The sequence below is a fragment of the Cricetulus griseus genome, chromosome 2 (assembly GCF_003668045.3).
Source record: "Cricetulus griseus strain 17A/GY chromosome 2, alternate assembly CriGri-PICRH-1.0, whole genome shotgun sequence".
Classification (NCBI taxonomy): Eukaryota; Metazoa; Chordata; class Mammalia; order Rodentia; family Cricetidae; genus Cricetulus; species Cricetulus griseus.
In genome coordinates, this window is record NC_048595.1 from 28,371,467 (window position 1) to 28,394,810 (window position 23,344).

The 23,344-nt window shown below is 44.5% G+C and overlaps 1 protein-coding gene across 1 annotated transcript; it reads left to right on the forward strand.

Annotated features, from left to right (window-relative positions):
* The first annotated feature begins 1,670 nt into the window (after nucleotides 1-1,670).
* Nucleotides 1,671-16,365, forward strand: Utp11 (UTP11 small subunit processome component). Its single transcript, XM_027399218.2, has 8 exons — nucleotides 1,671-1,835; nucleotides 8,588-8,649; nucleotides 10,823-10,925; nucleotides 11,380-11,493; nucleotides 12,378-12,471; nucleotides 12,571-12,701; nucleotides 15,323-15,433; nucleotides 16,095-16,365. The coding sequence occupies exons 1-8, from the start codon at nucleotides 1,773-1,775 to the stop codon at nucleotides 16,176-16,178; spliced, it is 762 nt and encodes a 253-aa protein (XP_027255019.1). The 5' UTR covers nucleotides 1,671-1,772; the 3' UTR covers nucleotides 16,179-16,365.
* Nucleotides 16,366-23,344: the final 6,979 nt, after the last annotated feature.

Genomic DNA, 23,344 nt, shown 5'->3' on the forward strand with positions numbered 1-23,344 from the left:
AATCCAAGCACTCTGCAGATAATAAGAGAATCCTTTGAGTCTGAGACCAGCTTGGTCTGGTGAGTTTCAGGGCAGGCAGGCCTACATCGCTAGACCCTGCCTCAAGGCACCAAACTGAATTAGACTAAGCCAAACCCAATAAAACCAGAAAACAGAGACAAAACAATGTTATGGTGAACCTGCTAACAAGTAAACAGAGTGTTAAGCAATTTAAACATATTATGTCATTTAAGTCTCACAATCCTGTGGGTATAGTATTTTATTATTTTATAACTAGATGTGGATACCAAACCTCAGCACAACTAACTTTTCTTGTTTAAGAGTAGGGGTGGGCCAAATGGTGGTGGTGCACTCCTTCAATCCCAGCACTCAGGAGGCAGAGGCAGGTGGATCTCAGTGAGTTGGAGGCCAGCCTGGACTACAGAGGGAGTTCCAGGACAGCCATGATTGTTAAACAGAGAAACTCTGTCTTGGAAAACAAACAAACAAAAAAGAATAGGGGTGGGGGTGGGATCAGAACACTCTCACCACAGTTCACTGCTCTTTCCATCACATTATACCACCTTGCACTGAGTCTGCCAGCCAGCCAGTTCTTTGATGGTTGTGAAGGACTCAGAACTTTACTGCTATTGGATGATTCTCTTCTGCGATGCTTATAGATACAATTCTGCAACTCAGTGTCCTTGACACTCCTATGAGCAAGACCAGCGTGCTATTATTATCTTCGCTTTATGGAAGAGAAAAGTGATGCTCATTAAAGTCAAGAAACCTGCTCAAAGTCCTACAGCCAGTAGTCAGTGGCAGAGCCAAAGGTGGTTTTAAAGTGTTCTTTCTAGTGTGTTTTTTTTTTTTTTTTTCCAAGACAGGGTTTCTCTGTATTGCTTTGGAGGTTGTCCTGGAACTCACTCTGTAGACCAGGATGGCCTCGAATTCATAGAGATCCGCCTGCCTCTGCCTCGCGAGTGCTGGGATTAAAGGCGTGCGCCACCAACGCTGGGCCTTTCTAGTGTATTGTAAAACTCACATTATTTCCAGTTTTTTTCTTTTTTCTTTTTTGGTTTTCGAGACAGGGTTTCTTTGTGTAGCACTGGCTGTCCTGGAACTAGCTCTGTAGACCAGGCTGGCCTCGAACTCACAGAGATCTGCCTGCCTCTGTTTCCTGGGTGCTGGGATTAAAGGTGTGTGCTACCCACCATTATCGTTTCCTTTTTTTTTTTTTTTTTTTTTTTTTTGAGACCAGGATTTCATTTCACTAGGTTGCCCTGGCTGGCCTGGCAATTACTATGTAAGAGCAGGCTAGGCTTGAATTTACAGAATCCCACTTTCTGTTTCCAGAGTCGTTGAATTAAAAGTTGCTGGGATTAAATGTGTGAGCCATCACGCCGGTTCTATTTAGGATTCTAACCCAGGCCAAGTCGCAGGTGACTGCACATGCGCACACGCAAGCCGAGCTCAGCCAGAGGGCAGTGTCAGCCACGTGTTCCCAGATGCCAATTTGCGACGAGAACGAAGACTAGGTCCTTCTAAGAACACTCTCAGACAAGTGAGAACCCTGGAGGAATCACGTGACCCGATCTAGAAAACCACATCTCCCAGAAGCCTCTTGTGTAGGCTGCTTGAGTGGGGATGTATTTCCGGTGAAGTAGGCTTCTGATAGGCTGCATAGTGTGCAAGCATCAAGCGGCTAGGCCTGCTTCCGTTGGTCTTGGCGGACGCTGCTGCTCAGCTATCGGTGGTCGAGTTTGGTGAGCCTTTTCTGGACCCCAGTAGGCATGGCGGCGGCTTTTCGCAAAGCAGCTAAGTCCCGGCAGCGGGAACATCGAGAACGAAGCCAGGTAAGCCCTCGAAGGCCCCATGGGCGACGGCCTGCGGCCCCTGCCCCCTCGCTATCCCAGCGTCGGGATACCGGCTAGCGCATCTTGCCTTCTGTAAATATCCGACGACGTAGGGGGCCTGACCCCAGCGTGCCTTGTCGGGGAGACCTGGGGACCTGGTTAGGGGGATTGCCATTGTCTCCGGTAGGAGATTCAGTGGGTGAATAAATTGAGGCGAGGTGTGTCACATGCCTTCCCCTGGTGACCAGCAGCAGTGGGCGCCCCACATCGGACGCATGCAGGAGTTGTGATCGAGGACAGGTGTTCCTAAAGTGGGCCCAACTTTTGGCTTGGGATTTGTGGTTCATGTAGATCTGTAACATGCCTCACACTGAAATCGTGGTACTTTCCTTCTTGAGGAGAGTGACTTGATCATTTACAAACTGTGGGGACCTGATAGCCCAGGTCTGTAATTGCAGCTACTCCTGAAGCCAAGGCAGAAGGATCACAAATTCAGGGCTTGCCTGGGCAACTTGGACCTGTCCCAGAATAGAAGTCTAAAAAAATTCTAGACGTGCAGCTCAGTGGTGAACTGTTTGCCTAAAAAGATTTAGTCCTCGGTAGGAAGAAAGGAGGGAAATTTTAGTTAGAATAAATAATTGTGGGGTTTCTAAGGAGAATGTGTCGGTGTGGGTATATCCGATAGAAATAAAGATATACCCAGAATCACATTATCCATTTTATTATTCTCAAAAATCACATGATGTTCAAACAAGCCTTTAATAGCTGGAGCGAGGGCTTAGTCATTAAGAGCACTTGGTTGCTGTAGCAGAGTTCAAATCCTAGCACCCACATTGTGGACTCACAGATACCTGTCACTCCAGCTCCATGATATCTGTGGAACCCTTTTAGGTTCCACAGGCCCCACACTCAATGCTCATACACACAGACACACACAATTATACATATTTTTAAAAATATTTACTTTTTTTTGAGACGGGGGGGGGGGGGCGGTGTTCCTCTAACAGCTCTGGCTGGCTACCCTGCTACCCTGGAACTCACTCCATAAACCAGGTTGGCCTTGAACTCACCTGCCTTTGAGCACTGGGATTAAAGGTGTGCACCACCCAGCTTTTATTTTTTATTTTTTGTTCTCATTTCCTTGGGGGGATTGGTTGACAATGTCTTCTTGTCATCACTAGGCTAGCTTTTGTTTTTTATATTTGTTTGTTTGTTTGTTTGGAGACACGGCTTCTCTGTGTAACAGCCCTAGCTGTCCTGGAACTAACTCTGTAGATCAGACTGGCTTCCCAAGTGCTGGGATTAAAGGTGTGTACCACTACGTCCCAGCTTATTATTTTTTTTTTTTAAATCAGAACATTAACTTATATGTGAGTCTGCGAATGGGTGTGCAATTTTTTATTTTTGAGAACATAACTTAATTACAACGTTTCTCCCTTCCTTTCTGTCCCCCAACCCCCTTCCCCCCATATACAGATGCTTGCTCTTTCAACTAATTGGCCTCTTTTTTGAGAATGGACTCTTTAAGAACTTGTCCCTCTGACATCCATATATGCAGTAGCCTGTATACCCACATACACTTATGTCATGTATACACACACAATTAAAACACAATAACAGCAAGCAGAACCCCCATATAAACAACCAGCAAGGCTTTTAGAGATCCTGTTGTACAGAAGCTGAAGAAAGGGATAGTACATTATCTCTGAAACTGTGCAACTGACTGCTGTAGAACTGAGGCCTCTGTCTGTCTGTCTCTTTCTCGCCTCTGTTTTAAAAATCCTTCTGTAGTTGATGTTAGCCAAAGGGATGAGAGGTGATAGTGCTGCGTCTTCTTAAGCACAGTTCACCCTTTCTGCTTAATAGCATTTATTAGGGTGACTGCTTAGTGGAAGCAGTATCAGACATGTATGTGGAGGTCAAAGAATAACATGCAGGAGTCATCTCCATGTTCAAACTTAAGTCATTAGACTTGGCAGCCAATGTCTTTACCCACTGAGTCACCTCACAGTAGTGTATTTTAACATCTTACTTGTGAGACTGTATACAGGCCTATCTAAAACTAATAGTAGCTAGCTAGAACTTGGTGGAGTGTACATGCGTGACTCTCACGGCCATTTAACTCAGGGCAGCTGTTTGGAAGCAAATTAGTATGTCCTCATGTTTCCTTGAGGAAATGAAGGCTCACAAGGGTCAAGTACTTTGTCCAAAGAGGTACAGCTAGAACTGTCTTACGGCAAAGCTTGAAATCACATCAGCTGTTTCAAGAATATACAGGTGGGACTGTGGAGGTGGCTCAGCAATTAAGATCACTTGTTGCTCTTCTAGAGAACCTGGGTTCAATCCCCAGTACCCACTTGGCAGTTCACAACTGTCTGTAACTCCAGTTCTAGGGGATCTGGCACCCTAACAGAGACATACATGCAGACGAAACACCAATGAACATAAAAGTAAATCTTGAGGGCTGGAGAAGTGGCTCACTGGTTAAGAGCACTGGCTCTTCTTCCAGAGGTCCTGAGTTCAGTTTCCAACAGCCCACTTGGAGGCTCACAACCATCTATAATGGGATATGATTTCTTCTGGTGTGCATGAAGACAGGTCACTCTTACACATAAAATAAAAAAACAGATTTTTAAAAAAATCTTGAGAAAAATTTAAAAAGGAATAAAATAATCTAGAGGCAACTTTTTTTTTTTTTTAAAGATTTTATTTATTATGTATACAACATTCTGCTTCCATGTTTATCTGCACACCAGAAGAGGGCACCAGATCTCATAACAGATGGTTGTGAGCTACCATGTGGTTGCTGGGAATTGAACTCAGGACCTCTGGAAGAGCAGTCAGTGCTCTTAATCTCTGAGCCAGCTCTCTGCATTGTTTGCTCTTTGACCCTTTGACCCTTGAAATTTCCTTCTCTGTCAGTCTCCCTTTGCTTTTTTTTTTTTTTTTTTTTTTTTCCCGGGACAGGGTTTCTCTGTGGCTTTGGAGGCTGTCCTGGAACTAGCTCTTGTAGACCAGGCTGGCCTCGAACTCACAGAGATCCGCCTGTCTTTCCTCCTTAGTGCTGGGATTATAGGTGTGCACCACCAACACCCGTCCTCTCCCTTTGCTTTTTTAAAGATAAAAGTTATCATGGCTATCATGGGTGCTGGAGAGATGGCTCATCGGTTAAGAGCACTTACTGCTCTTGCAGAGGACCCAGGTTTGGTTCCCAACACTCACATGGTAGTTTACAGCCATGTGTAACTTCAGTTTCAGGACAGTTGATGCTTTTGTCTGACCACTGAGGGCGCCAGGCATGCATTAGGTACAATTCATATGTGTAGGCCAAACGCTCATACACATAAAACAAATCTAAGCTTGGTGGAGGTGGTGTAGCCTATAATCCCAGCATTCTGAAGGCAGAGACAGGTGGATCTCTGTGAGTTCAAGACCAGTCCGGTCTGCAAAGCAAGTTCCAGGATAGCAAGAGCTGTTACACAGAGAGACCCTGTCTCAAAAAAAAAACCCTGAAAAATTTTAAAGATTTATTTTATGGGCCAGGTGTTGGTGTTGCACACCTTTAATCCCAGCACTTGGGAGGCAGAGGCAGGCAGATCTCTGAGTTCAAGGCCAGCCTGGTCTACAGAGCAAGTTCCAGGACAGGCTCCAAAACAATACAGAGAAACTCTGTCTCAAAAAACCAAAAAAAAAAAAAAAAAAAAAAAAAAAAAAAAAAATATGTGCATTGGTATTTTACCTGCATGCATGTATTAGGGTGTGAGATCCCCTGGAACTAGAATCACAGTTATGAGCTGCCATGTGGGTGCTGGGAATTGAACCCAGGTTCTCTGAAAGAACAGCCAGTGCTCTTAACCATTGAGCCATCTTTCCAGGCCCATTTTTTTGAGTAAGCATCTCTCTCTCTCTCTCTCTCTCTCTCTCTCTCTCTCTCTCTCTCTCTCTCTCTCTCTCTCTCTCTCTCTCTCTCTCTCTCTCTCTCTCCAGGGTTTCTCTATGTAGCTCTGGCTGTTCTGGAAATGACTTTGTATACCAGGCTAGCCTCTAACTGCCTCTGCCTCCCAAATGCTGGGATTAAAGGCATGCACCACCGGGGCCAGAGAGATGGCTCAGAGGTTAAGAGCACAGTTTGCTCTTCCAGAGGTCCTGAGTTCAATTCCCAGCAACCACATAGTGGCTCACAACCATCTGTTATGAGATCTGGTGTCTTCTTCTGGTGTGCAGATATACATGGAAGCAGAATGTTGTATACATAATAAATAAATAAAAATTAAAAAAAGATTAAACTGTTAAAAAAAAAGGCATGCACCACCTCTGCCCATAAAAATAATTTTTTAGGCTGGCCAGTGGTGGCGCACGCCTTTAATCCCAGCACTCGGGAGGCAGAGGCAGGTGGATCTCTGTGAGTTCGAGACCAGCCTGGTCTACAAGAGCTAGTTCCAGGACAGCCTCCAAAGCCACAGAGAAACCCTGTCTTGAAAAACAAAACAAAACAAACAAAAAAAATTAAAATTATGAAAGTCTGTTTTAAGATATTGTTTCATAGCCTTGGCTGGCTTAGAACTCTGTGTAGACCAGACTGGTCTTGAACTCACAGAGATCCCCTGCCTCTTGTCTGTTGAGTGTTCTGAGTGCTAGGGCCACCACATAGAGTTTAAAATATTTTTAAATTATGGTTACTGGTTTCTATGGGTATGAGTGTGAGGCATCCATGCCAGGGAGTCTTTATAGAGGTCAGAGGACAACTTGTGGGAGGTCAGCTCTCCTTTCATCATGTAGACCCTAGGGGATCAAATCTAGGCTCAATGGCAGGCATTACCATCTGAACCATCTTGCCATTCTTGGGTTGTTATTTTACTCACTGAGTTATGTTATCCCTGGAAAGATTAAGAGATGACAAAGGTGAATGTAAGAATCCCATCCCAAGTTCAGTAGAGACATGAATGTGTAGCCTCACAGGTTAAGGTTATTCAGAGGCATGGGTATAGTGGTGCAGATCGGTTATCCTGGCACTTGGCAGGCTCAGGCCAGGAGAATTACAAGCCCTACCTTGAGTAACATAGTGAGTTCCAGGCCAACCTGGGCAATAGATGGGACCTTGTCCCGGGAAAAAAAGTCAAGCACAAAGCAGGATATGGTGGGCACATACCCATCATCAGGCTGTTGTGAGGATGAGGCGGGTGGTCATAAGTTTGAAGTCAATCAGAGCTGTATGATAACCTGCTTCCAAAACCAGAGCCAAACAAACATTATTCAGAGCAGAAAGAGAGTATAGTGGGCTCAGAAATAGCTTAGACTGGCCACAGAAGGTAGTGTTCTAGTTTTAGCCTTGGGGCTTAGTGGTTTTGCATCCCTAGGGTGAATATCTCCTCTATATGCAGCTAAGGCTGACTTAGCCTGCCTACTTTTTCTGTGTAAGGATTACAGGTGTGTGCCACCATGCCTGGTTTGTGTGGTGCTGTAGATTGAACCTAGGGATTTTTGTATGCTAGGCAACCAGTCTGCCAGTTGAGGTACATCCCCAGCCTTGGTTTTGCATTCTTGAATACATTGTCTAAATGCCATTCCCTTCTGGAATATGCTTTACTTTTTTTGTAATGGTCATAAAGAAGGAATAGGGGTATGTAGCAAGCATGGCACATTGCTTTGGAACAGAGTAGGTACATAATTGTTAAGATGATGTAGGTAGAGCTGGGTGTGTAAAGTACTTGCCTAGCAGCTAGAGGTTCTAGGTTTGATCCTCAGCACCTAATAAATACCAGGCATGGTGGCACACACCTATAATTCCAGCACTCTGTAGGTGGAGGCAGGGGGATTAGGAGTTCAAGTAAGCAGAAGGATTAAGAACTGACCCATTCTCAAAAGCTGTCCTCCACAGCAAAAAGTCAGAAAAGCATCTGACATAGACACACACATAATTTATGCAGGGTCTCATGTAGCTTAGACTGGCTTTGAACTCCTGATCCTCTTGTTTCTATTTTTAAGATCTGGTATTATAGACATGTACTAATTTAACTTGACATTAGGCACTCAAAGTAACATTGTAGCTAATAGAAGGATAGCTCAAGATGTAGTCACTGAATGCTGCGTGCTACAGAAGTGAATGTCAGAGATAATACTTTCCCATTGTACTTCGCTTGCCTCTACTGTTCTCTGTTTTGTTTTTTAATTGTTTGTGGTCTTATTGTGTAGCCTTTGCAATCCTCCTGCCTCAGCCTCCCAAGTGTCAATTGCAGGCAAGTACCAGCCTTACTGTTCTTATTTTATAGTTAGGAAATGACAGCTCAGAGAAGTTAAGTGATTTATCTGCCCAAGGTCACAGATTGTTAAGAGGTAAAGCATGGATTGAACCTAAGTCTGAAAACCCTAAATTTAGCTCCCTTAGCCACAGTTGCCTCCTGTTACTATGTTTTCCCTTCATAGTATTTTATAAGCCCTTGGATTAAGTTGGTAGTAATTTTAGTACAACTGGCAACTGCTTGCTTAGTGCCGAGTCATTGTTGCCTCTCTCTCTGTCCTTAATAGGCCAAGAAACCTACTATAGTGGTGCTTGTGACCTGTCTGGCTCCTGGATGAGCCCTCTCATCCCTGGGCAGGGCCTAGTGAGGGGGAGGAGGGTGGAACAGGGTATCGGGCTGGATCCAAGGACAGATTTACTGAGTACTACAGTCTTGTTCCTGTCAGGTGTCATGTTGCTTTGAGCATGCGTTTGCCAAGAGAACTAAGTGCATCTTTCTCCTTTTGTCTTCTAGCCTGGCTTTCGAAAACGGCTGGGTTTGCTGGAGAAGAAGAAAGATTACAAACTTCGTGCAAAGTGAGTCCAGTATTTCTGGTAGAGATGCTGCCAAGAACGCTTACAACATCCCATATTACAGCTAAAGTGTCCAAGTGTCTAATGGGGGAATAATTTCCTGCCATTGATAAAATACTCAAAGCTCTGGCAGCCTGTTAAAGATTTTCCTGTGACCCCAGGCTTCCCTTTGTTCAGACAGAGCGTTACTTATTTAAGTGCTTGAACTGTCGGTTTTTTGTTTTTTTTTTTTTTTCATATGCCCTTCCATGTGGTTTTCTCAAAGTGGTGTTGCTTTGCCTTCACCTTGGTGTTTGAACCAAATGCTGAATCTTTCTGCTCCCTTTTCTTGAAGTGAAAGATGCAATATAAAATTCTATTTGTTGGGTCTCTTACATCATTATGTGTGATGTGGAATGAAGAGCTGTGAAAGATGGATTCATGAGCCTGAGAGTGGGTGATGATGAACTCTGAAAACATTTTATGAAACAATATGTCTATTCTTTTCTTTAGCACTTCATTTGCAAAACGCTTGTAATTGCTTATTAGCATACAAGTCAGCTGAGGTTCTTATACTCCTGGTTTGGCGGGTGGTAATGATTAAATGGATTTCTGTAGGTCTCAGATTTTAATTTTTAAAAAAATATTTTATTTTATTTTTGGAGATAAGGTCTTACCATGTAGCCTTGGTTGGCCTGAAACTCACTGTGTAGACTAGGTTGACCTCAAATTTACAGCAATCCTCCTGTCTCTGCCTCCTGATATGTGCCTGTGGAGACCAGAAAAGGGCATCAGAGCCCCTTGGAACTGGAGTTATAGACAGCTGTTACCTGCCATGTCTGTTCTGGGAATTGGACCTGGGACCTCTGGAAGAGCAGTCAGCTCCTTCCCTCCCTCCCTCCCTCCCCTCCCTCCCTCCCTCCCTTTTAAACTTTATTTTTGTGGTATTCTCCCTGTATAGTCTAGGCTGGCCTCAAACTCAAGGTCTCCTACCTCAGCTTCTTCTTTTTGGTTTTTCGAGACCAGGTTTCTTTGTATTGCTTTGGAGGTTGTCCTGGAACTTGCTCTGTACACCAGGCTAGCCTTGAACTCACAGAGATCCACTTGCCTCTGCCTCTGGAGGGCTGGAATTAAAGGCGTGAGCCACCAATGCCTGGCCTACCTCAGCTTCTTGAGTGCTAGGATTACATTTCTACGTATCATGCCTGGCTGGCACCAGAGCTTTTTGTTGTTGTTGTTTTGGATTCTTTTGAAACAGGGTCTTTCTTTGTAGCCCTGGATGTCCTGGAATTCCCCATGTAGGCCAGGATGCATGGAACTCAGAGATCCCCCTGCCTCTGGCTCCCGAGTGCATGGATTAAAGTTGTATGCCACCATGCTGGCTGTCCTGGAACTGTTGAAGCTAATTGTAAAAACTGAGCGCTGTGATTGGTTTCCTTTTTGTAGTGTGGTAGGAAATGGGACTTGAACCTCTAGGCCTTATGAATTCGAGAGAAAGCTCTCTACCGGTGAGCTATAGCCTATCCCTGAGTGCTGTGGTTGGGTCAGGCAATGTTCTAGGATATAGAGTTTGCATGTTTGTTTATTCCTTCCAACAACCTTCTGGAGAGGTTACTGTTACACTCATTTTATATGTGAAACTAGGATTAGAATGGTTATTCAACTTCCCCAGGCTTACTTAGGAGTATGGCTGCAGAGGTCACTATTTTGCTGCTGTGCCCCGTGGCAGTGAATGGTGAGTTATGGCAGTACTTTGGTGCTGAAGCTTGGACCACAGCCCTTCCTGAGGAGTTTGAAGTTGTGCTTTATTTGGTGTCCTTTTGTGGAAAGGAGACAGTCACCTGTATGACTGGAACAGAGGACTCTGAGGATGGTGGGTCTTACAGGGAGCCTGATTTGTCATAGTGGACCATGGAGCAATCTGGTCACTGCCTTGGGTTTCTTAAACATTTGTTCATTGTGGTTTTCATTGGTTTGTTTGCTTTGAGGGATTTTGTGTGTTTGTATTTTGAGACAAGCTCACTTTAAATCAGATGATTTCAAATTTGTGATTCTTCTATTCAGCATCCCAAGTGTTGAGGAAGCAGATGTGCCTCCAGATTATGAACTTTTAAATGCGTGTAGTTCATCTGTGTAGATAGGTTTTCTTTTTTTCTTCCTTTTGTAATGAATCTCTCCTGACTTGTTTTTTTTTTAGTGACTATCATAAAAAGCAAGATTTCCTCAGAGCTCTTCGGAAGAAGGCTCTTGAAAAAAATCCAGATGAATTCTACTATAAAATGACCCGGGCTAAGCTCCAGGTAGGTACAAAACAGATAATAGTTGTTCAGAGCCCTAAGTGTTGGGAAATAAGGATGGGGAATGAGGTGGAGTGAGGAAGCATCCTTGTGGTCCTTCTCCACTTGGACCAGGTGCTCCTGGTGAGAGGTCCACTGCAGACTGTGCTTTTCTTGGTCAGCATGCTCCTACCTTTGCACCGTCTTCTGTTTATTTTCCCGTTTGTTTTATTTTTGTATTGCAAATGGAGCCCCATACCTCTGCATGGTAGACAAAGTGCTGTACCCCTAGTTATACTCCAGCCTCTAGTTTGAAGACTAAGTGAATGGGGATGTGTCTGTTCAGGGTGGGTGAGTATCCTGAGGCCTTGGATTACTCTTAGTACTCCTGCTTGTCTTTGCTTTAAACATGAATTATGCTAACAGCTTACTAATGGCTTTACTCTGCTACAGACTATCTGTTAAACTTCACTTTTAGGATGGAGTTCATATCTTCAAGGAGACCAAGGAAGAAGTGACACCAGAGCAGCTAAAGCTGATGAGAACTCAGGATATCAAATATATAGAGATGAAAAGGGTTGCAGAAGCGAAGGTAACCACTGCATCTTTGTTGTGATGCATTTTTGTTGGTTGATTAAGAAAGGACACAACACGGACTGGAGAGATGGCTCAGCTGTTAAAGGCTAGGTTCACAACCAAAAATATAAGAAAGGACGCAGCATATTATGGTGTATAAAACTCTAATTCCAGCACTTGGGAGGTAGAGGCTATAAGTGTCGAGGTCCTGGTTTAATGACAACAAAGGAAATGATTCTATAGTGTCAAGTTATCAGCTCATTCCACAGTCTACAGTGTGTTTGGGCGTGATGATGATTTAGAAGTATAATCAGCATGGTGAAATAGAGTTCAGGTTTGAGAATGAGACCGATTTAGGCTAAATTTTGGCTCTGCCAGTTTCTAGCCTCATGGTTATGGACCAGTTAACTTGAGAATGCTTATTTCAGTCATATATTTTAAATACTGAATTTTGTGGAATGCCTAGTCTAGTGTTTGATAAATACTAGCTAGTGCTTGGCAAGTTTAAGTGCTTCCATTTAAAAGAATGAAACCTGCCTTGCAGTGGTGGTGCATTCCTTTAATCCTAGCACTCTGGAGGCAGAGGCAGATGGATATCTGTGAGTTCAAGGCTAGTTTACAGAGTGAGTTCCAGGACAGCCAGGGCTATACAGAGAAACACTGTCTTTAAAAAAAAAAAAAAAAAAAAAAAAAATGAAACCATTGAGAACAAAGTATAATGTCAGACGTGTGATGATACCACAATGAAAGTCAGTACCTAAAAATATCAAAAAGATTGAGGCGGTAAATTCTTTAATTCTTTGCTGACTGACAGTGATGATGTGAAATGTCTAAGTTCTTGAAAGTTTATTTCTGAGACTTGGGAAGAACCTACTTTAAAGACCATATTCCTTACTCTAGAAAATTGAAAGACTGAAATCAGAGCTCCACCTGCTGGATTTCCAGGGGAAGCAACAGAATAAGCACGTGTTCTTTTTTGACACCAAAAAGGAAGGTATGAAATGTTGAAGGTGTCTGGGATGGTCTGCTATGTCACTGTGTGTTGGATGGTGTTAGGGACAACCTGTGCCTTAAAGATTGTCTTGAATTTCAGTTGAACGGTTTGATATTGCGACTCACTTGCAAACAGCCCCAGAGCTAGTAGACAGGGTCTTTAATAGACCCAGGATAGAGACCTTGCAGAAGGAGAAAGTGAAAGGCGTTACCCCTCAGACTCGACTCAAGGTATGTTTCTCTATTGCACTCAGATGGGAGTGTGGGGGGGGGCTTAGGGTTTTTTTTTTTTGTCTGTGATTCTTTTTTTGCCACGGTGTTTCATAAAATTATTTGTGGGAAACTTCAGAAACCCTTGCTAAAGTAGAGAGATAATTGGTGATGGAGTGGAAGTGGGTTTTTTTGTTTATTTGTTTTGGAGGACATGTTCCATAGTGGTCAGGAGTTTAGATTTTGGGTTTGAATCCCAACTCTGATCTGGTCCTTTGTGCTTTTAATGCGTACATCCTTTGCTGACACTTAGAAAACGCAGAGCAGGGGAGGAACATTGAAGACTAGGGTTGTGATGTGTGGTGCTTTGATCTAGAACCCTTTTCAGTGAATACGCATATTAAAATGTTTTCATATTACTCGTTTGTAACCAAGCTTTTGTATTGACTTTTCCTTATGGTGCTTTCTATCACATAACTGGGTTGTGGAGATGACAGGCTTTTTCTCAAAGCCTTCTGGAGTTGAACTCTCACTTCTGACTGACTCATTTAAAAAAAAAAAATGCTGTCAATGTGTTTCAAGCAGACAGCTGTTCTGTTTTGATTTGAAGCATTTACACCGCATCAGTTTTGCTTCCAATGTTTAATTTCACAGCAGTTTCCTCTAGCTCAGAGGCAGCTAAACTTGCTTTAGTAATATAAATACCCCTAATTAGTTTGACTATATTGGGTAATCCCATAAATTTGACAGTCTGTGCAATAAAGTGAAAACAAAAGCTGTCTGAAACCACCGCTGTGAGAGAGACTCTGCTCGAGCTGGTGAGTTGTTGGTCTGAGGCCCAGTGCTAGGCCCCTTCACATTTGTAACACTCGAAGCTGAGGAGCCGGCTGACATGTTCTCGTGATAGCCTTGTTTCTCAATTAGTTGTGTTTTCAGTTAGCTGAATCTCTGGTGTACCTCGGGTAGTATTATTGTCCTTTCAGAGGGTAGTGTCCCAGACCCTAAAGAATGGTCTGCCATCAGATCCGTTATGAAGATAAGAGGGCTCAGGCCTGCCAATTTTGCTCTGGATTGTTTCATTCCATTGCTTTGCTTAAAGCGTAATTATTTTTATCAAGAGGCTGCTGTCGGTGAGTAGATTTCAAGTCTGCAATTTGGAAGTGATAGACAAAATCTGTGAATGGCTTGAAGTCTGTGAACATCCAGCTCCCCAACACTAAAATTTTGTCCATATATGCATGTACAGGTTTTTGTATGTATGTACATACAGGTAGTTCAAAACAGTAAAATCTTTTTTTTTTTTTTTAAGAATTTATTTCTGTATTATGTATACAACATTCTGCTTTCATGTATATCTGCACACCAGAAGACAGAAGAGGACACCAGATCTCATAACGGATGGTTGTGAGCCACCATGTGGTTGCTGGGAATTGAACTCAGGACCTCTGGAAGAGCAGTCAGTGCTCTTAATCTCTGAGCCATCTATCCAGCCCAAAACAATAAAATCTTAACATCCTTCAAAACTTAAAATGTTTTGAGTATTGATATACTACAATTGGGAAATTGTACACCTGATTTTATATGATGGGCCACAGTCAAAATGCAGGCACGCTAAAAATACTGTGTAAAATTATCTTCAGGCTCTGTATATAAGGAATACATGAAAAGTAATGAATAGCTTATTTAGACTTGGTTTTCATCCCTAATTTATCTCATGTGCATTCAAATATTTCAAACACCCCCAAATTTGAAATCTAAACACTCTGGTTCCAAGCATTAGGGATGAGTGAGACTCAATCTGTGTGCTCTCTCAGAGCAGAAGCCAAAGTTGTTAGTTTCTCAGATGCTTCAAGTCTTGGAATGTAAGGATTACTGTAGCCTCTTGGGGAATCCTTAGCCGCTGAGTCTTTCAGGTCTCAGTGCTAAAAATTCCCCTTGTGCTCTTTGAGATTGAGATCTCAGGCCCCAGCACCCTGCCCATCACTCAACCTTCTGTTGCTGTGTTCACTTTTTCAGGCTTCCAGTCCTAGGTGGGTGCTGCCCTCAGCTCTAGTAACTGAGACACTCACAGTTGGAGGCCACTTAGTATACCTCTGTATTGATGTTTACAAAGTGGAGTCAGAGATAGGTTGATAAACGGTAGTTTACTGGGGAAAAGTACTCAACGCAAGGGAACCAGTGACCAGGTTTGCACCTGAGCAGGAGGGACCCTGAAATGCTTCCTAGTCAGCTCAGCAAGGCGAAAGAGAGCACCTCCCTCCTTCTTAAACCCTTGTTACTCTGACCAGCGGCACCTCTAATCAGGATTTCTCCCTACACCTCTGGGAACACTCTTGGAAGAGGGGGCTCAGGACAGTCCTGACTACTTTTTAGGCAAACTTTCTACCTTTGAGTCAGTTACTTTTCTTCTCTGGGTCTCTTTCTACATTTGTTAAATGATAGATTTTGATAGTGTAGTTTCCACAGTTGCTTTCACTTGTAAATGTGTTCACTTTAAAGATGGCATTTTAGTAGTCACTTTGAGTTGATTGTGGAATAAAGAGGGACTGATGAAAGTATTGATATAGTTGGATTCAAGAACTAGCTTCTTCCTCATTTTTGTCTTGTTAATTGTTTTATTTAAATATATGTTTATTCTGTAGAGGATAGCTAAAGAAAGACAAAAGCAGTATGATTGCTTGACACAGCGGATTGATCGGGAGAAGAAGCTGTTCGTGGTTGCACAGAAAATTCAAACCCGCAAAGATCTTATGGTGAGGAGGCATAGGCTTGAGCCTTTCTTTCTCTCTCTCTCTCTCTCTTTTTTACAAAGGTCTTAACTGAGACTGGATCTCGGCTGTGTGTAAATCAACAGCAGTGAAAATGTCTGCTCCTTTGGGGCAGTGGTTTGAGCCAGTGTCTATTGCTCTGACACTGTTGAAACATTCCTTGATTAAGAAGGTAATAATGGGTTATTAGTCAGTGCCCTGGAGCAGCAGAGGGTAGGATCAGGTAGCATGTGGACTTTACAGCTTATGAGCAGCTCCCGTAACATTTAAACAGGTTAACAAACAGTGCATGCCACTCACGGGTGTTTAAAAATAGACAACATTGTGCAGTTAAATAGCAGAGCTAAGGAATCTAAGAAGCTCCTTCGCATTATCATTCCTCTAAATGTCAAATTCTTCAGCCTTGCAGATCGTTTAGGTTGGCCTTTCTCAACTGGGGTTCTGAGAGAGAATTAAATTTATAATTTAAACAAAATAATTACTCGAGCTGCTCTCTCCTCAGTTTCCCAAAGACTGTCCACAGTGGGTGGCTATGGCTCTTCTGAACTTGGAGAAGGCTCTGTCCGGCTTGCCCCTAGCTAGCTTACTGACTTTGCTGCTCCATGAAACCCTACTTATGTTTACTGGTCACCTTTTACCCTTACAGGATAAAACTAACAAGGTGAAGGTGAAGAAAGAAACAGTGAACTCCCCAGCTATTTACAGATTCCAGACTCGCCGAAAACGTTGATGTGTTAAAAATAAGCCTCGTCGTTCTACATTGAAAAGAACTCTTTTTTTTTTTTTTCCTCCTTTTGTAATAACTTCAGATTTCATTAGTTCAGATATCTTGGTCTTATTGTTTTGTAATCATGACTTATTGTCAACCTGATTTTGATATCTTTCTGTGAGAATAGTAAAGTCCTTCCCCAATATCATTGTTTCTGTATTACTATTATTTGGTTTTTCAAGACAGGGTTTCTCTGTGTAGCCCTGACTGTCCTGGAACTCATTCTGTAGACCAGGCTGGCCTTGAACTCTTAGAGATCCGTCTGCCTATGCCTCGCAAGTGCTGGGATTAAATTATGTGCCACCATTGCCCGGCCATTGTTTTATATTATGAATTCATTCTCTTACATAGAGTACTTACTTTTCCTTATACAAGTTATATAATCTCATATAGCAAAGTAGAAAATAGATGAATTAATTTCTGATCTCAGTATTTAAGAACAACAAATGTTTATTCCATAGTAGGAGTTAGGGCTACAGAAGTGAACTGCTGTGAGCATTCTGGTGTATGTCCACCATTTGGGAGAGTTACACATCTGTTTTTCTTTTGTCACACTCCTTAAAGCAAATTTTACATTCTCATTTTTAATTAAATCACTAGCTCTGTTCTACTTTTGTTATATTACAGAATTTTTCAAAAGTAATAGAAGGTCAAAGTAAAAGGTAAAGTCATTGTTTTTGTGTGTTTGTGTTTGGGTGGATGCACATATATGGTGGTGCATGTAGAGGACATGGGACAATGCCTGGCCTGAGACTCAGTCCGCCTTGTTTTGAGACAGTGTCTCATTGGCCTGGAGTGCATTGATTCTATGAGGCTGCCGGCCAGTGAGCCTCAAGGATCCACCTGTCGTTGCTTGCTTTTGCTGGGATGGTAGGTGAGGAACACCACACTTGTTGGGGTCAGAGGACAATTTGCTGGATTTAGTTCTCTCCTTCTACTATATGGGTTCTGGGGCTGGGCAGTGGCAGGACCATTGTGGGTACTAGGGAGGCAGAGGCAACTGGGTCTCCTCTAATCTAGAATTCCAGGGCAGCCAGGGCTTCACGGTGAAACCCTGTCTGGGAAAAACAACAGATTCCTGTCTGGGAATCAGACTTCAACCCTCATGCTTACACAGCAATGGAACATGATTTTCTTTTGTTATTTTGAGATGGGATCTCTTGGAACCCTGGCTGACCTAAAATTAGCTGTGTAGCCAAGAGTGACTTTGAACTCCTGATCTTTCTGCCTCTTTTCCAAGGGCTGGGATTACAGACATGCCGAAACACCTGGCTGAAGTAATGGTTTTAAGGATTTAATGTGTACAGTGGGGAGAGGGATCTTTATTATTATTTGGGTGGTTTCATAATTTGTCTAAGAGTCCATTTCTCATTCCTTACATTCAGAGATAGACAACCTTGGAACTAGCAACCCTATGGGTTCCTATTTGTTCAGAAAGCTCACATCAGAATTTACTAGGACTGGCTCTGTTCCTGCCCTCTGCTCCAGGCCAATTGCTGATTCCAAGGCTATAAATGACTTCACCTGAGAATACAGACCCCAGGCTATATGGAACTGTTTTTTTCTCTTTTTCGGGTCCCACCCTTTGCTTCCTTGCCCATATATAGGGATGGTTGGCCATGGCTAGTCAGAACAGGACTGAGCAGGCTTACAGAAGATGTAGGAGAACTGAGAATAGGGTTCTGGGAGTCTTGTTTATACCCTACTTCCTGGAGAGGAATAGCCACATCAGTCTGGTAGATTTTCTTTTTTAAAAATGTGTATATGAGAGTTTTACCTTTATGTCTGCAGCACATGTATGCCTGATACCTGCAGAGGCCAGAGAGAGTGTCGGGTCTCCTGGAACAAATTATAGGTGATTGTGACCACCATGTGGGTTCTGGGAATTGAATCCAGGTCCTCTAGAAGAGTAGCCAGTGCTATTAACCTCTGAGCCATCTCTCCAGGCATATATATATGTATATATATTGTATATTTATAATGTTAGTAAGTGACATAGCTACTGGGTTCCTGTGTAAAGCCTAGAATGAAAGCCTGTTTTCTCAGAATGTATACTGTGGGATTCAGATCCAGGAGCCCTGAAAATAAGGTTCCAGAGAGCAGAATTTGTAAAGAGGTGCTGAGCTCAGTTAGTGCCAATGATCTGAGTCTCCCTTTCCATGGAGATGTGGGCAACACTGTTAAGAAACCTTGGCTATGGGCTGGAGAGATGGCTCAGAGGTTAAGAACACCAGCTGCTTTTCCAGAGGTCCTGAGTTATATTCCCAGAAACCACATGGTGGCTCACAACCATCCGTTATGAGACCTAGTGCCCTCTTCTGGTGTGTAGATATAACATGGAAGCAGAATGATGTATACATAATAAATAAATAAAATCTTTAAAAAAAAAAAAAAAGAAAGAAAAGAAAGAAACCCTGGCTAGCCGGGCGTTGGTGGCACACACCTTTAATTCCAGCACTCAGGAGGCAGAGGCAGGTGGATCTCTCTGAGTTTGAGACCAGCCTGCTCTACAGAGAGAGTGCCAGGATAGACTCCAAAGCTACACAGAAACCCTGTCTCGAAAAACCAAAAAAAAAAAAAGAAAAAAAAAAAAAAGAAAGAAAGAAAGAAAAAAAAGAAAAGGAAAAACCCTGACTGGAGCAAGGCAAAGATAGTGTTTTTTAGATGGTACTTGAAAGGGAATTTGACATTCTAAGGAGTTAATAAGCCAAGCAATGGTTTATTCTGGGGATAGCTGCCAGGCACTGCAGCTCTGCTCTTGCCATTCCTGGGTAGAAAGGTAGGAGAGGATTGGGAGTATACCTGCCCACCTTCTCATAAAGTGTACACCCACACAAAAGTACACAACACTGCATGGGCCCTCATGTTAACAGAGGCATGGGCAGGAACAACTTGGGCTCCATAAGCAGGTATGGATACAGTTATGCACCCACCTCTGGGCACATAACACACCACCAGTGGAGATGCTTGAAGGGGCTGTGCTCAGTCCAAAGGGGCTGTAAGGTCCATTGTGTTTGGAGTTCCCCAGTTCCAAACTGGAGGTAATCAAAACTAGGTGTCCTTGTTGCTGATCATTGTTGGCTGTCTCTGGGACCCAAAGATTCTCTGCAAGAGCAGCAAGCACTCTTAACTATTGAGCCATCTCCCCTGCCCCTTGTTTTAATTTTTTGACATGGTCTCATGCTGGCCTGGGCTGCTCTCAAACTTACTCTTCTACCCTCACTGCAAACTTATGAGCCACAGTGTCTGGAGGTCCCAAGTATTCTTCTTTTTTTTTTTTTTTTTAAAGATTTTATTTATTTACTATGTATACAACATTCTGCTTCCATATATATCTGCACACCAGAAGAAGGCACCAGATCTCATAACGGATGGTTGTGAGCCACCATGTGGTTGCTGGGAATTGAACTCAGGACCTCTGGAAGAGCAGTCATTGCTCTTAACTTCTGAGCCATCTCTCCAGCCCGGTCCCAAGTATTCTTAAGGGGGGAGATTAGTGGTCCCTTGTCATTGACCCATCACAGCTCCAGTCTCATGGATTCTGAGACCAGGCCACAGCTTTAAGGTAGGGCTCTCAGTGGGACCACAAACAGACTCGCTAGGAGAGGGAGAGGCTTTGTTTTCTTTGTAGCCACCTTCTTAGGCTTGGGATGGTTTGGCCTGTTGACATGGTATACCACTCTGGCTGTGCCACAAGGCTGTAGGCAGTCTGTGGAAGTGGAGAACTTGCCTGGACCAAACAAGAATCATGTCTTGGCATAAGCCAAGAGTTCAAAGCAACAACCGTTGGAACCCATGGATCTGTCCAAGGGACAGTCTCCAAGCTAGCTTAGCTTATAGCCACATCCTCGGATCCTTTTGACTAAAACAGGAGCATGTCAAGGCCTTGTTTTATTTTTCAGTATAGGAATTTAATTCAGCTGGGTGGTGGTATGCCTTAGGTGCCTCCTTTACTCAGGAGGCAGAGGCAGGGGGATCTCTGTGAGTTCAAGACCAGCTTGGTCTACAAGAGTTAGTTCCAGAACAGCCTCCAAAGCCACAGAGAAACCCTGTCTCGAACCGATACCGCCCCTACCCCTGCCCCCACAAAAAGAATCTAATTCTGATTTTTTTGTCCACTGAAGGAACTGCCAGGTGGAAAAGAGGCCAGCAGGTGGAGCTGCTGCCTCTTTCTGGGTTGGTTATCAGCGAGCCTGTGTCTACCTCGAAAGTAGCTTCTGCCAGAACCTCCTTGCCCCCCAGAGATGCCGAGTATGGATTTGTTTATTGAATTTAATGCCACAGAAGAGAGCTTCATGAAAAAGATCTTTCCTTTTAGTCTGGATGTATCGTGGCTTTCCCACTTTTAATGAGGATCCTGTAGGGACTTAAGGGTCTTTCCCAAGGCCTCAGGTTTCCCAGAGGTTGGTCCACCGGGATGATGTAGGGGGTTTCCTTTTGTGGAGGTCTAAGGGTTGACTTGTGGCTTGCTGTCTCCTTGTGCTGCTGGCTGTGGGTCACTGAACAATCAAAGCGCACATCCTTCACTAGGGAAAGCAGCCAACACGCAGACTGTTCTGCCTGCCTGTGGAGGCCGGTGAGGCCAGGGCCTGTTGGGACTTGGAAACCATGAAGCAAGTAGGTGTGTGGTTCTGGGCTTTTTTCCTCCCAAAGCCATCTCAGCTTGCCAGTTCCCAAAGCCTCATGCATGGGGCATTGGGAAGGGCGCACTGAGCCTTGGGTAGGAGTCCTGGCCCAAAACCGCAGATGAGTGGAGGAATGGAGGAGTGGGGGTAGACTGTCTGAGGTTGAGCTGGCAGGTTTCTTGGGCTTTGCAGATGCCTTCTGGGGTCAGAGGGTGCACTCTCTAGCTAGCCAGGTCATGGGGCCTCCTTGCTGGCAGGGCTCCCACTGGCTTCTGGGTCTGTAGCATATGGATGCCAGAGCAGCAGCGCAACAAGGAAAGGCAAAGCTGCTTGTTTCTAGGTCCAGGGGCCAGGATGTCACTTCAGTGGTAGAGCTTTGACCTAGAGTATGCAAGGCCTCGACATGATCCTTAGTATTTCTCCCCCAAAGCCCAAGTCTACTTCTGAGACTCATGAGACCAGAAGAGGCTGTGCAGGTAGGTCATGCTCCTGCTTGTCTGCCCCTAGATTGTCTGGCCAGAGAAAGCATCTCTCTGACTGCTTCTGTCCCATGTAAGGAATCTCCTTGCCTCCTCTTCCCAGGCCCACTGTCATGGCATTTTGGAAGGTCCTGTCTCAGCTACACCAGCTCTCCCTGTCCATCTGCTCTACCTAACGTGACCAGCCTAGGAAGGGTGATGGCCATACCCTGTCATATGAAAGAACACATTACTGCCGGAAGGTCAGGCAGTCTGTTCCTGTCAGGTGGTAGTAGAGGCTGGTTTAGAATAGAACCAAGGACCTAGGCAGGGGGCTTCCTGAGTTTGGGGGTTAAGGAAGGTGGGAAGGAAGTCTGTTTCTGTTTTCATTGTCTGTCACTTGATGGCCATGCTCAGATCACCAGTGTTAATGAAACCCTGGTGCCTGGAGGCAGGTGGGCACTCTCCTCCCTTGCCCTGAGCTAAGCTAATTTACAGCCCCCCCTCTTTACCCCAAAGGCTTCTTTCTGAGGTGACAAATATTGGGGGTTGGTTTCTGAGTTTCATGTTTTCACTTTACTGGGTGGAAAAAAAAACAAACCAACCAAACAAACCCTTTCTATACCCCCCCCCCCAAAAAAAAAGCAGCTCCTACAGAAAAGAACTTCACCTTGAAAGTGCTGAAAAAGTCACCATCTTCTCCTCATGTACTCAGACACAACCAGAGCCTGAAGGGTTAAGAAGAGAGGCTGGAACCCAGCTGAGCATATCAGGGACAGCCCCTTTGGAGATGGCAGCACCTGCCATTCTTCAAATTAGGGAAAAACCTCCCCATGCTCCTCCAGCTCTAGGCCGTATGGGTTCCAGCAGGCGGGGGTAGATTGCAGGACCTGCGACAGGGAGAGAAGGGCCCAGAGTAGGAAGGAATCACCTCTCTTAGCTAATTTGATCCTGTTCTTCTGGGACAAGTGTCTCTCCCCCAGAGAGGGTTCTTTAGGTAGAGTGATAGGTGGGAAAATACAGGGTCCATCTGGCACATAGAGGCTGGGGAGGGGGGTGCCACCCCTCCTGTCTCTGGCTGGTAGCATTATAAACTACCCCCTGCCAGGGGCAGATGGCCTCCATGGCAGATGGAGACTAGGCTAGCAGTGGGATGGGCTTCCTAGCCTCAGCCTGGCCTCTTCTCAGGCTAATAAGGCAACCAACGAGGCAGTGACAGATCTCTCTCTCTCTCTCTCTCTCTCTCTCTCTCTCTCTCTCTCTCTCTCTCTCTTTCTCTCTCTGTGTGTGTGTGTGTGAGAGAGAGAGACAGAGAGAGAGAGAGCTTGCTTTTGAGCCTTGTTAAAATATTCCGTGGAAGAAGTGAGAAGCTCGCATAGAGAGCCAGTGGATCTCAAGAGCCAGTGGATCTCAAGACTCACAGTTTGCCGTGTGGCGTGTGGTAGGGGGTGGCAGGTGCTTAGGCCTAACACTGCCCACCTGCCCTGGCTCCTGATGCTTACTGTGGTTGGTTCTCCATCGAAGCTGATAGTCCCTGGGGTTGGGGACTGCTGCAGCTGGAGCCCAACATGCTAGATGAAGACCCTTTACCGGGTCTCCAGAGCTTGGGCCTGGGCAGCAGCTCCTCCCAGAGGACGTACCCCTTTATTATGCGTTCCTGCCCCCTCACTGCTCAGGCAGGCAGCGGCCTTCATTAGCCAAGGAGCTGGGGTCTGTTTTGGCTGCCTCATCAGCATCAGTGAACTGCGTCCCTGCGAGATTTGATACAATTTAATTAACCTAATTAAAAGCTCTGATTGCAGAGATGATTGGGGTAGCGCCAGCAGCGACTGCATATTTATAATGAGCTGCAAGGTGTGGGACCGCAGCCAAACGCCACGCATCCTAATGAGCGGGAGCCGGGAGCCAGGGAGCGGGAGAAGGAACGTTTATTTTTGGCAACAATGCCCAGTTCCTCCCTGCCAGGGAGTCAGAGACCCAGGGAGCAGAGACCGACCTGCCCACCACTCTCTTCTGCACAAGGTGGAAGCAGAAATGTGTGCTT

Bases quoted from the DNA above. Each gene is read 5' to 3' on its own strand.
- Utp11 (XM_027399218.2), top strand. From the start codon at position 1,773: ATGGCGGCGGCTTTTCGCAAAGCAGCTAAGTCCCGGCAGCGGGAACAT. The intron at 1,836-8,587 runs GTAAGCCCTCGA...TTTGTCTTCTAG, and splicing joins AACATCGAGAACGAAGCCAG to CCTGGCTTTCGAAAACGGCT. The intron at 10,926-11,379 runs GTAGGTACAAAA...CTTCACTTTTAG, and splicing joins TGACCCGGGCTAAGCTCCAG to GATGGAGTTCATATCTTCAA.